Genomic DNA, 11,446 nt, shown 5'->3' on the forward strand with positions numbered 1-11,446 from the left:
TGCAAACCACAATGCTGAAAAGCTTTTTGATATATCATGACTGCATTTAATTGGACATCACCCTGCATTCCTAGTTCCCTCTCGCTGCACGGCAAGAAGGACTCCTCGGGAGCCCATTACAGAGTCCTTGCTCCCAATGGCACCCTCAGCCAGCAAAACCCAGAGCTCAAGTAAGAGAGCTGCAGAGAGGTCTTCCAGAAAAAGAAAGAGTCATAATGTGGGGTTACAATGACATATGCAATATCTTTTGCTTGGAGCAGTCTAGCCTACCTCAGTACTGCCTTCTCCTCCTCAACAGATAACCTTACCCAGAGTGAACAAATGTCCAACAACAGCTCCATTGTCACTGAGTTCCTCCTCCTGGCGTTCGCAGACACACGGGAGCTGCAGCTCTTGCACTTCTGGCTCTTCCTGGGCATCTACCTGGCTGCCCTCCTGGGAAACGGCCTCATCATCACCGCTGTAGCCTGTGACCACCACCTCCACACCCCCATGTACTTCTTCCTCCTCAACTTCTCCCTCCTCGACCTGGGCTGCATCTCCACCACTCTCCCCAAAGCCATGGCCAATTCCCTCTGGGACACCAGGGACATCTCCTACCTGGGCTGTGCTACACAGGTCTTTTTCTTTCTCTTTTTGATGTCAGCACAGTATTTTCTCCTCACCATCATGGCCTATGACTGCTACGTTGCCATCTGCAAACCCCTGGACTACGGGACCCTCCTGGGCAGCAGAGCTTGTGCCCACATGGCAGCAGCTGCCTGGGCCAGTGGGTTTCTCGCTGCTGTGCTGCACACTGCCAATACATTTTCCCTACCCCTCTGCCACGGCAATGCTGTGGACCAGTTCTTCTGTGAAATCCCCCAGATCCTCAAGCTCTCCTGCTCAGACACCTGCCTCAGGGAAGTTGGGCTTCTCGTGGTTAGTGTCTGTTTAGGATTTGGGTGTTTTGTTTTCATTGTGGTGTCCTATGTGCAGATCTTCAGGGCCGTGCTGAGGATCCCCTCTGAGCAGGGACGGCATAAAGCCTTTTCCACGTGCCTCCCTCACCTGGCCATGGTCTCCCTGTTTTTGAGCACTGCCACATTTGCCTCCCTGAAGCCCCATTCCATCTCCTCCCCATCCCTTGATCTGGTGGTGGCAATGCTATACGCAGTGGTGCCTCCGGCAGTGAACACCCTCATCTACAGCATGAGGAACCAGGAGCTCAAGAATGCCCTCAGGAAATTGATTCAATGGGTTCACCTTCAGATGCGGTAAGCTGCCCAAATTTCCTCACAGGCTGTTGCAGCTTTTCTCAGGGAAGGCTCGTGGTTTATTTGCTTTTCATCTGTGATGTTCATGTTCATACAGGATAGTTAAGTCTCCACCAGCAAACCAAGCTTTGCCAACCCAGGGGAGGCTGTGGAGACACAGCAAGTCATGAGAAGGAGACTGGAGGGTGATTCACATCTCCTTCAGTAAAAGATCATGGATGGTTCAACGTGGAAAACATCTTGAGCCATGAGAAATGCCGTATCTGCTTTCCCTCCTGATGAGCACAGACAGGGTGGAGTCACACCATGATCCCAGAGATGACATGCTCTGCAGAGCATCACTGCAAGCTTGGGGCCCTGTGAGGAGCACATGGAAGGGGTCAGGAGCACCAGGCCAGCTGAGAGGATGAAGGAAGGGGAGAAATCAGGCAGGAGCTAACCAGGGCTGCAACTTGCCTTGGAGAGAAAAATGCCGGTGTTCAGCTAATTCACAACAATTCCCAGACTGTGGGTACTCTAAAGCATGCTCATGGTGCAGAGGCAAGAGTCTTCCTGTGTTGGTGCTCCACCAAGCCTGGGAAGCTTTTGGAGAAGGATTGGGGTCCACCACTTGCCATCTCTTAGTGCCATCGTCCCTCCTGAAGGTTGGCACCCATCGCTACTGGCAGCCCCTCTGCAGCCAGAACAGCTCTCCACAGTCAGGGCAATGGTCACTGCTTCTCATGGGGTCAGGGGTCTCTTCAGGGCTGCAGCCACTGGCACTGCCTGTTGGCAACTCCCAGACTAAGGGCTAAGTGTCGGTGTCCTGCAACGAAGTGTCACAGTTCATGGTACCGCCTGCTGGGCTTTGTGCCGCTGGTCACAACCCTCTGAGCTTGGCTGTTCAATCAGTTCTCAATCCACTTCTCATTCCACTTATCTAACCTATACTTCATCGCCGTGTTTAAGAGGATGCTAGAGGAGACAGGCTGAAAGCACCCCAGATACTCCTTGTTGCACTTCTTTGAGATAGGACTGACACTGGCTTCCTTCCAGTCCTCAGGAACATCTCCCAGTAAACATGACCTTTAAAAGACACTTCAGAGTGGCCTTGCAGCTCTGCAGGATCTCTATTCTGCTGGCCGGCCGGATGAGATACCTGAGGTGGTGGCTGCCCCGTGTCCCTGCCCTGGGCACTGAACCCTGTTCAGATTCTGCCTGCCGCTGCCTCTTCCCATAAGGGGCTGGGAACAGCTCGGAGCCTGGCCAAGAGGAGGAGGAGGATGCCAGGTTGCTGTGGTGCCATCTCCCAGCCTCTGCTTCTCTGCAGGCCTCTAAGGACACCTTCCTCGCCTGCGCACAGTTCCTGGGGTGGAGGAGGCTCAGCTACCTGGCCGAGACATGTCAGACACACCTGATTGCGGAGTTCTTGGTGAGTACAAGCCCCAGGGCTGAGGGCTGCCCCACGTGCCCGTGGGGACGGCTGTGCAGCTGGGCCTCGCCTGCCCTGCTCCAGCCCAGAACCCGCAGCATGGAGCTGCATCCTCCTTCCCTGCCTTCAAGCACAGACCCCCCAAGGGCTCTTCTCCAGGTCCCTCTCCCCTCCCTGCCCCCAGGGTGCCAAACAAGATCCTGGCACCCTGTGTGAGCCCTGGCAGTGTGACAGAGGGGTCTGGGCACCCCGGGACCCCTTGTGCCTGCGGCTCTCTCTGAACCTCAGCCCCACAGGGCTGCTGTCGGGGAGGGAAGGAGGGCACTGGGAGGAGGGACTGGTCCGGATGGCTGGGGTGGGTCTGTATTAGCCCCGTGCCCTTGTGCTCTCTCCAGCTACAGCGCAACCGGAGCAGGGTGGGAGAATATGTGCGTCAGAGCCGGCCGTACCTGAAGGACGCTCAAGCCAGCATGCGAGAGGCGGCCGTCAGGTTCATGGGTGAGCCACAGCCCCCAGGGTCCCGCTTCTGTCAGCCGGGCCCCAGTCCCTTCCACCGCCCTGGCAGCAAGGGGCAGCCCTGTGGCTGCCAGAGCCCCGCTTGCCTCCAGGAGGGCCCACCACGCAGGTGGGCTTGCGGGGAGCCCTGCTCAGTCCCCACCACTTGCGGGTATTGTCCTTCCTGGGGGTCAGCACTGCTGTGGGAGAGGAGGGTGTGCAGCCGCACTGGCAGGGTTGGGGGCCCTGCTACTGCTGGGGGCGTGCTGGGGAGCGGGAGGTCTGACGGGAACTCTGTGCCTAGGCCTTGCTGCACGGCACCTGAGGAACCAAAGCTCGGAGAAACTGTGGGATATCTGCAACGGTGAGTAGGGACAGTGCTGTGCTGGCCTGGGCTGGTGGGGCAGGGGACAGAGCCTGGCCAGGGTGCTGCCATGCCTGGCCCTGCTCCAGGAAAACGCTTCAGGGGCAGGGGAACGTGCCAGGGGCACATGGGGCATTCCTGACCAGCAGCTTCCAGCTGCTCTGGTTGTCTCCCCTCTTCCTCCTGGCCAGGGAAAGAGATGGCTGGGGCTGGCATGCTCTGGAGGGGACTCCTGAAGGTGTCCAGAGGCAGGCAGGGGGGTTCATGCCTGCTTTGTTTCCTTTTCTTGCAGCCCTCCTGCCCTTGGGGAAAGACACCGATCCCTCAGTCAGCGCTCTGGCAACTCAGACCGTCTTCATCCTGGCAAATGAGGCGCCAACAGCACGATGGAGCCTGCGGTCGCTGTGCTGCTTGCCCTGCTGAGCCTTGGAGAGACGAAGTTGTCCTCTCAAACACGGCCGCATTTGAATAGTTTTTTCCTTTTTTATTAGTAAAGCTGGAACAAAAAGCCCAGTCCCGTGCTGGCCTTCCCATGGGGACACCCCCCACCCCCACCCCCCACCCCGAGTGTGCCAAGCAGACAGTGTCATGCCTGGTCTCTGCTGCTGCCTGCAGGACAGCACGCCTCGACCCAGGGTGTCCTTGCAACAAAGCCCCAGCTGCCTCGCCAGACCACAACACCCGGAGGGGAGGAGGGGAGAAGCTTTAGCCCAGCCTGCCCCTGCTGAGACACCCCAGGGTGCGAAAAGGCAGCCGTGCTCTGCCAAGCTGGCAAGCCCTCATTTGTCCCGGCATCAAAATCCTCTCTTGTGCTGGGGAGCTGTGCTGGCGTTGGCTGGGATAGAGTTGACTTTCGTCATAGTAGCGAGTATGGGGCTGTGTGTTGGATTTGTGCTGGAAACAGCACTGATCACCCAGGGATGAGCGAGTCACTGCTGAGCAGTGCTTGCGCAGCGTCAAGGCGTCTTCTGCTTCTCCACCACCCCACCAGCGAGTAGGTGGGGGTGCACAAGGAGTTGGGAGGGGACACGGCTGGGACAGCTGACCCCCACGACCAAAGGAATATTTCACACCGCATGACGTCATGCTCGGGAATAAAACTAGGGGGGAGGTTGGCGGGGGGGGGGGCACTGCTCGGGTCTGGCTGGGCATCGGTCGGTTGGTGGTGAGCAGTTGTTTTTGTTTGCATCACTTGTCTGTCTTGGGTTTTCTTTCTCTTGCTTTGTTATTTTCCTTCTCATCACTGTTTTTATTTTTTAAATTTTTATTTCAATCATTAAACTGTCTTGATCTCAACCCACGAGTTTTCTCCCTTTTTCCCTTCCGATTCTCCCGGCTGTGTGGTGCTTAGTTCCCGGCTGGGGTTAAACCACGACCGTCCTTTCTCCACCCCTTATTCCATACCATTTACGTCCAGCTCAGGTCCCACACCATCCCATCCACCCTTATTAACCACCACTCCCTTTCCCAGGCTTTGATGGAACACACAGATAGCATTCCCTTTGTCTATGGACCACCCCGGTAAAATGTCCGTAAAACGCCCACCGAGTTCATTTAGCCTGTGACTTTGGGCTCCATCTGTTACCGTGGTCACTCAGGGCAGCAGAGGTGCTCTCTTGCGGGCAGTTACTGGGCACCAAAGCCAGCTCACGTCGGAACCAAGAGGTTCCCCTGGTTGCTAGGGTCCAAAGCCTCATTTGCAGCATCTAGCCCACCCTTCTCACTGCCCCAAGCCCCCTTTTCAGGGCCAAAATGCTCATTTTTAGGGCCCAAACCTGTCTTTTATTACCCATTGGTTGATGGGAGGAGCAAGGGGGGGGAAGTGCTAGGCAGCCAATCAGAGGAAAGATCACCAGAGGGAAGGGCGGGCACCTTGGGGGAGTGACCCCTCAGGCAGCCAATCAGTGAGAGCAGCACCACAGGGAAGGGCAGGCGCCGAACCAGGGCAGAGTGACAGCCCAGGGGATCAATCCAGGGCAGCATCACCGCACTGGAGGAGACTGACAGCCCTCCCGACCTACGCCGACCAAGCCCCGTGTGAGAGGAAGGCGGGCTCCCCTGGCAGCCAGCCCCAGCTTCCCCATGGTGCCCGTGGGGCCCGTCCTGAGGCCGAGCAGCCCCCGGCCCAGGCCTGGGGCCCCTCTTCCCCCTTCCACCCCTCTGCCCCTGTCTCCTTCTTGCCTCCCCCCCCGCCCACCCACATGTTCTGGAACCCACCGTCGCCACGGGAGCCACCGCCTCACAGGGTCCGTATCCCGGCAGCCGTGGGCCACCAGGCTTCTTGCCGCCATCGCCGACGGCATCCGACCGATGTGTCCCCTACTGTACCACGGGCCACAGCCCCCGCCGTGGTGCAGAGCCTCCGCGAGGTCCCTGCACCCACAAATCCCAGCACCTGCCCCTCCCACAGCTGCTCCCGTCTGCCCCCAGCCCCGTCATGCCCTGCCCCCATACAGACTAGTGCGATGATTACAACGTGTGTGTTTGTGGCTTTCCCCTCGCTCCGCATTATCTGGATAGCTCTCTGGATAGCACGCATGCTCCTCAACAATACACTTGTTTCTCCAGCAATGGAGTGACATTTAACTTGGTTGGGGTTTGTTTCCCCTTCAGCTTAGCACAGTTGGAAGAAGAATCCGGAAAGAAAGTCAACCGTCTGCCTCAGTGCAGTCCTATTACCTTTGACAGAAAACATTCAGCTGTTCCAAGGAAAAAGAGAAAGGCTGGATGCGGCTCATCCCAACAACCAAAATCCAGCAAAGGTGGATTACCATGTGCAATACATTCTTAAGCAACATCACTGCTATGACATAATCAGGAATTTCTTCTGTCTTGACTGTTGTCTGTGACAAGTGTGAAGTCAAAGACTACATTTTTCTAGCACTGAAGTTTGTTGGTTCTCCCCTGGTCCAGTTTTCAGGCTGGACCTTTAAGTCCTGATGACTGATAACCCTTTAACCCTTACCCGTAGAGAATGGTCCCTGTCCCAGTACAAACTCGATGCCTTTAACCCTACCCGGTGCGGACTGGGCCCACTCCCAGTAAAGACTGGGCACCAACAGAGTACAAATGGTATCACTTTAACCCCTCCAAGTAGAGAGGAGCTCTGTCGTCATGTCTTGTCCCGTCCCCCTCCAGCCCCATCCTGCTGGCGCTGAAGCGCGTCCCTCCCCACCCCCGTCCCGGTCCCCCCTTGCTTCTCCCTGTCCCGCAGCCGCTCCCGGCCACCGCCAGCCCCACCTGTGGGAAGCAATAGCCACCGAGGGCCTGGGGTAGTGTGGTGGGTTGACCCTGGCTGAGGGCCAGGTGCCCACCAGAGCCGCTCTATCACTCCCCTCTTTCATTACACAGGGGAGAAAAGGTACAATGGAAAAAAAAAACAACTTACGGGTCGAGATAAGGACAGGGAGAGATCATTCTCTAATTATCATCACGAGCAAAACAGACCGAACTTAGAGAGGGAATTCATCTTATTTATTACTAAGCAAAACAGAGTAGAGGAATGAGAAATAAAACCAAATCTTAAAAACACCTCCCCCCACCCCTCCCATCTTCCCGGGCTCAACTTCACTCCCGGCTTCAACCTCCGCCCCCCCCAGCGGCACAGGGGGACGGGGAGTGGGGGTTACGGTCAGTTCATCACTGCGGTGTTTCTGCCGCTTCTTCATCCTCAGGGGGAGGACTCATTGTTCCCCCGCTCCAGCGTGGGGTCCCTCTCACGGGAGACAGTCCTTCACGGCCTTCTCCAACGTGAGTCTCCTCCACGGGGTGCAGACCTTCAGGAGCAAACTGCTCCAGCGTGGGTCCCCCACGGGGTCACAAGTCCTGTCAGCAAACCTGCTCTGGCGTGGGCTCCTCTCTCCACGGATCCACAGGTCCTGCCAGGAGCTTGCTCCAGCGCGGGCTTCCCACGGGGCCACAGCCTCCTTCAGGTGTCTCCACCTGCTCCGGCGTGGGGTCCTCCACGGGCTGCAGGTGGAATCGCTACACCCCCTCATCCTCCCTCCATGGGCTGCAGGGGGACAGCCTGCTTCACCATGGTCTTCACCACGGGCTGCAGGGGAATCTTGCTCCGGCGCCTGGAGCACCTCCTCCCCCTCCTTCTTCACTGACCTTGGTGTCTGCAGATGTTCTTACATCTTCTCACTCCTCTCTCTGGCTGCAAAAGCGCTCTACTAACTGTTTTTGTCTTTCTTAAATATGTTATCACAGAGGCGCTGATTGGCTTGGCCTTGGCCAGCGGCGGGTCCGTCTTGGAGCCGGCTGGCATTGGCTCTGTCAGACACAGGGGAAGCTTCTAGCAGCTTCTCACAGAAGCCACCCCTGTAGCCCCCCCGCTACCAAAACCTTGCCACGCAAAACCAACACATTCCACCCCTCGCCTCTGTGAATCACATATTTAAGAATTATCATTAAAATATACATTCAACACAAAACTTCACAAACACTAATCACATCAACAAAGGAAAAGAAAAAAGAATTCCACACACCAACATCAAAACAACACTATCACAACACCAAACAGGAGTGGACAATCTACACACAAAATCTACCTCTAGTCCCTTCACCACTATATCACTCTCAAGTTACGTTCAGTCAATGTTTTGCCCGTTACCTCTTCCCATTACTATCCTTATCTCGATTTTCTCGTGCCCCACGTTGGGCGCCAAAAAAGACTGTGGTGGGTTGACCCTGGCTGAGGGCCAGGTGCCCACCAGAGCCGCTCTATCACTCCCCTCTTTCATTAGACAGGGGAGAAAAGGTACAATGGAAAAAAAAAACTTACGGGTCGAGATAAGGACAGGGAGAGATCATTCTCTAATTATCATCACGAGCAAAACAGACCGAACTTAGAGAGGGAATTCATCTTATTTATTACTAAGCAAAACAGAGTAGAGGAATGAGAAATAAAACCAAATCTTAAAAACACCTCCCCCCACCCCTCCCATCTTCCCGGGCTCAACTTCACTCCCGGCTTCAACCTCCGCCCCCCCCAGCGGCACAGGGGGACGGGGAGTGGGGGTTACGGTCAGTTCATCACGCGGTGTTTCTGCCGCTTCTTCATCCTCAGGGGGAGGACTCATTGTTCCCCCGCTCCAGCGTGGGGTCCCTCTCACGGGAGACAGTCCTTCACGGCCTTCTCCAACGTGAGTCTCCTCCACGGGGTGCAGACCTTCAGGAGCAAACTGCTCCAGCGTGGGTCCCCCACGGGGTCACAAGTCCTGTCAGCAAACCTGCTCTGGCGTGGGCTCCTCTCTCCACGGATCCACAGGTCCTGCCAGGAGCTTGCTCCAGCGCGGGCTTCCCACGGGGCCACAGCCTCCTTCAGGTGTCTCCACCTGCTCCGGCGTGGGGTCCTCCACGGGCTGCAGGTGGAATCGCTACACCCCCTCATCCTCCCTCCATGGGCTGCAGGGGGACAGCCTGCTTCACCATGGTCTTCACCACGGGCTGCAGGGGAATCTTGCTCCGGCGCCTGGAGCACCTCCTCCCCCTCCTTCTTCACTGACCTTGGTGTCTGCAGATGTTCTTACATCTTCTCACTCCTCTCTCTGGCTGCAAAAGCCTCTACTAACTGTTTTTGTCTTTCTTAAATATGTTATCACAGAGGCGCTGATTGGCTTGGCCTTGGCCAGCGGCGGGTCCGTCTTGGAGCCGGCTGGCATTGGCTCTGTCAGACACAGGGGAAGCTTCTAGCAGCTTCTCACAGAAGCCACCCCTGTAGCCCCCCCGCTACCAAAACCTTGCCACGCAAAACCAACACAGGTAGCCAGACTCATCTTTATTCCCACAGGCACACAGGGCTGTGCTGCAGCCGAAGGGAAGCGCCCGAGGACCGGCAGCTGCTTCACCTGCACCTGGCCCCATCTTCCCAACGTGTCCCTCTTTCCCCCTTTTATCCTGAAGCTCTCCTTTGGGAACTTTTCCCTGGTAGGTTTTTGGTTTATGGTTGCACCAGTTTCACCCCAGGCAAACGAGTTTTCTCCTTTGATGGTCCGCCGTCTCCACCAGTTTCTCACTTTCTAAAGCAGTGAGTTGCACCTCGAGCCAGGGCTGATGAAGACCAAAGCAAGTGAGAGCTGCTGTTAGCAATGAGATGGCAGACCTCATCAAAACCCGTCTATCCTCTCTACTGCACGTCTTAGGAATCTCAAGAAATCTCTAAAGGCACAACTAAGGAGCAGCTTAGAAGCTGTTGAAATCTGTTGGGCTTGGTTTGGATCCCCGTGAGATCCATGTATTTAGAGAAGACGTTTCTGAATGCCTCGTCTGAAGGACAGTTCTCTGTCTCTTGGGCTGCAGGTGAGGGCTTTGATTAAAGCTGTTAAGGCAGCGTAGAAAAAGGAGAGAATAGTTCTTGAGGGTTTCCTATTCTGGCAGCATGGGGCAAGCGATGCACAGTGTGAGAGTCCCACGGACACTTGTGTCCCCAAACAGCAATTGGAGGAGAGGAGCAGGCGTAAACGTCTTTTGCTTCCTGATGCTGAGAGAGCTTTTCAGCGTGGGGGGAAAGGAGGTAGCGGTGAGGTGCCAGAAACTGTAGAGCTGTGAAGAGAGCCCTACCTGGAGGGGGAGAAGCAGGGGTCCCCCAGGGAGGCTGTGGGGCGATGCCAGGGCGTGTGAACGCAGGGCTCTGGGACAAGCTGGCGGGTATGGGAAGGTCCTGAGGAGATGCAAGGACAGATGGGGGCCTGGGGGCACCCCGAGGGGACCCATGGGCCACTGGCCAGCTGTCTCCCTACCCACTGCAGTGGATGCCCCGCCCCTCCTGGCCCGGGAAGCGGGTCACAGTGGGGCCCTTTATGACCTGCCTTCTGTGACACCCCGCGGCACTATATATATATATATAGCCAGCGTGGCCACGGCCCTGCAGCGTCTGACAAGACGGCGACAGGACAGGAAAGGAGTGCGGAGCTGGCGAGGAAACCCCGAGCGCAGCCCACATCTTTCCCTGCTGACCCCGGCAGCCCCGCAGCGCCGAGGCGCTTCCCTTCTGCTGCCTCCCCCCTGTCCCCCCAACTTTGCTCCATTTTACAGAATGGCAGAGAGACCCCCCCAGCCACCCCATGGTGGCCTGGGAGGAGGTGGGGGCTCCCCAGGAAGGAAGCTTTCTGCCGGAGCCCTACGAGGCGTCCATGGTCTGGCCGCTGCAGACCTGTGAGTGAGGGGTCCCCTGGGGCTGGGCAGGGTCGGGGCCAGCGAGTGCAACCAGCTTGATGCGGGGATCCTGCTTCCTCGGCACGCTGGCGATGGGTTTCCCGCGGGCCGGGGACACGGCGGTGCGGGAATGCCAGGGCTACTCAGGGCTGGGAGCCGGCACCAGCGCAGCCTGCCTCCTCAGCCGTGCCAGGCTGAAAGCTCTTTTTGCCGTTTGGGAAGCTTGTTGGCAAAGAGGCTGTGTCCTCCCGACTCTTCTGTGTTTCCCCTCCGTGTAGGTGAGACACTGCCAGAGGAGAATCCAGAGCACCCAGCGCTCCAACTGGAATGCGATTCTGAGAGCTCCTTCTCGGTTGCTTCACTCAACAGCAGTGGCATGGGCACGGTAATGAGCTCCCCCCACCCCCCTTGCTGGCACTCTTGTCCGTGGCATCAGAGGGAGCCTTTTGTGAGCCAAGGGACCCTGAATCAGTGGGGCTGACGTGGCCTCACTGTCCCTGGTGGGAGAGTTCTCGTTGTCCCCGGGCAGGGAGCGCGCGAGGCTGGCACTCCAGTGTCCCAGCAGCAGCTCCAGCCCTCCTGGCCACCAGAGAACCCTGGTTCCCTCTAGGGCCAACACACGGTGCCCATGATGCCAACCCTCCTCCCTCACCCTGGGGACCCTCTGCTCTCATCCTCTGCCCTGCAGAGACTGCAGCCCCTGCTTCCAGCTTTCCGGCAGGCTCTTGCCAGAGCTGCTCACGCTGCTCAGCCAAGCAGCAG

The 11,446-nt window shown here is 57.3% G+C and overlaps 1 protein-coding gene across 1 annotated transcript; it reads left to right on the forward strand.

The window, feature by feature from the left end:
- Positions 1-321: 321 nt before the first annotated feature.
- Positions 322-1,260, forward strand: LOC142599817 (olfactory receptor 14A16-like). The gene has a single exon (XM_075741568.1). It carries the CDS (start codon positions 322-324, stop codon positions 1,258-1,260), a length of 939 nt encoding a protein of 312 aa, XP_075597683.1.
- Positions 1,261-11,446: the final 10,186 nt, after the last annotated feature.

This window comes from Balearica regulorum, unplaced genomic scaffold (assembly GCF_011004875.1).
Source record: "Balearica regulorum gibbericeps isolate bBalReg1 unplaced genomic scaffold, bBalReg1.pri scaffold_57_arrow_ctg1, whole genome shotgun sequence".
NCBI classification, from domain to species: domain Eukaryota; kingdom Metazoa; phylum Chordata; class Aves; order Gruiformes; family Gruidae; genus Balearica; species Balearica regulorum.

What these genes read in the sequence shown, in the direction of transcription:
- LOC142599817 (XM_075741568.1), top strand. Translation starts at nt 322, where the DNA reads ATGTCCAACAACAGCTCCATTGTCACTGAGTTCCTCCTCCTGGCGTTC.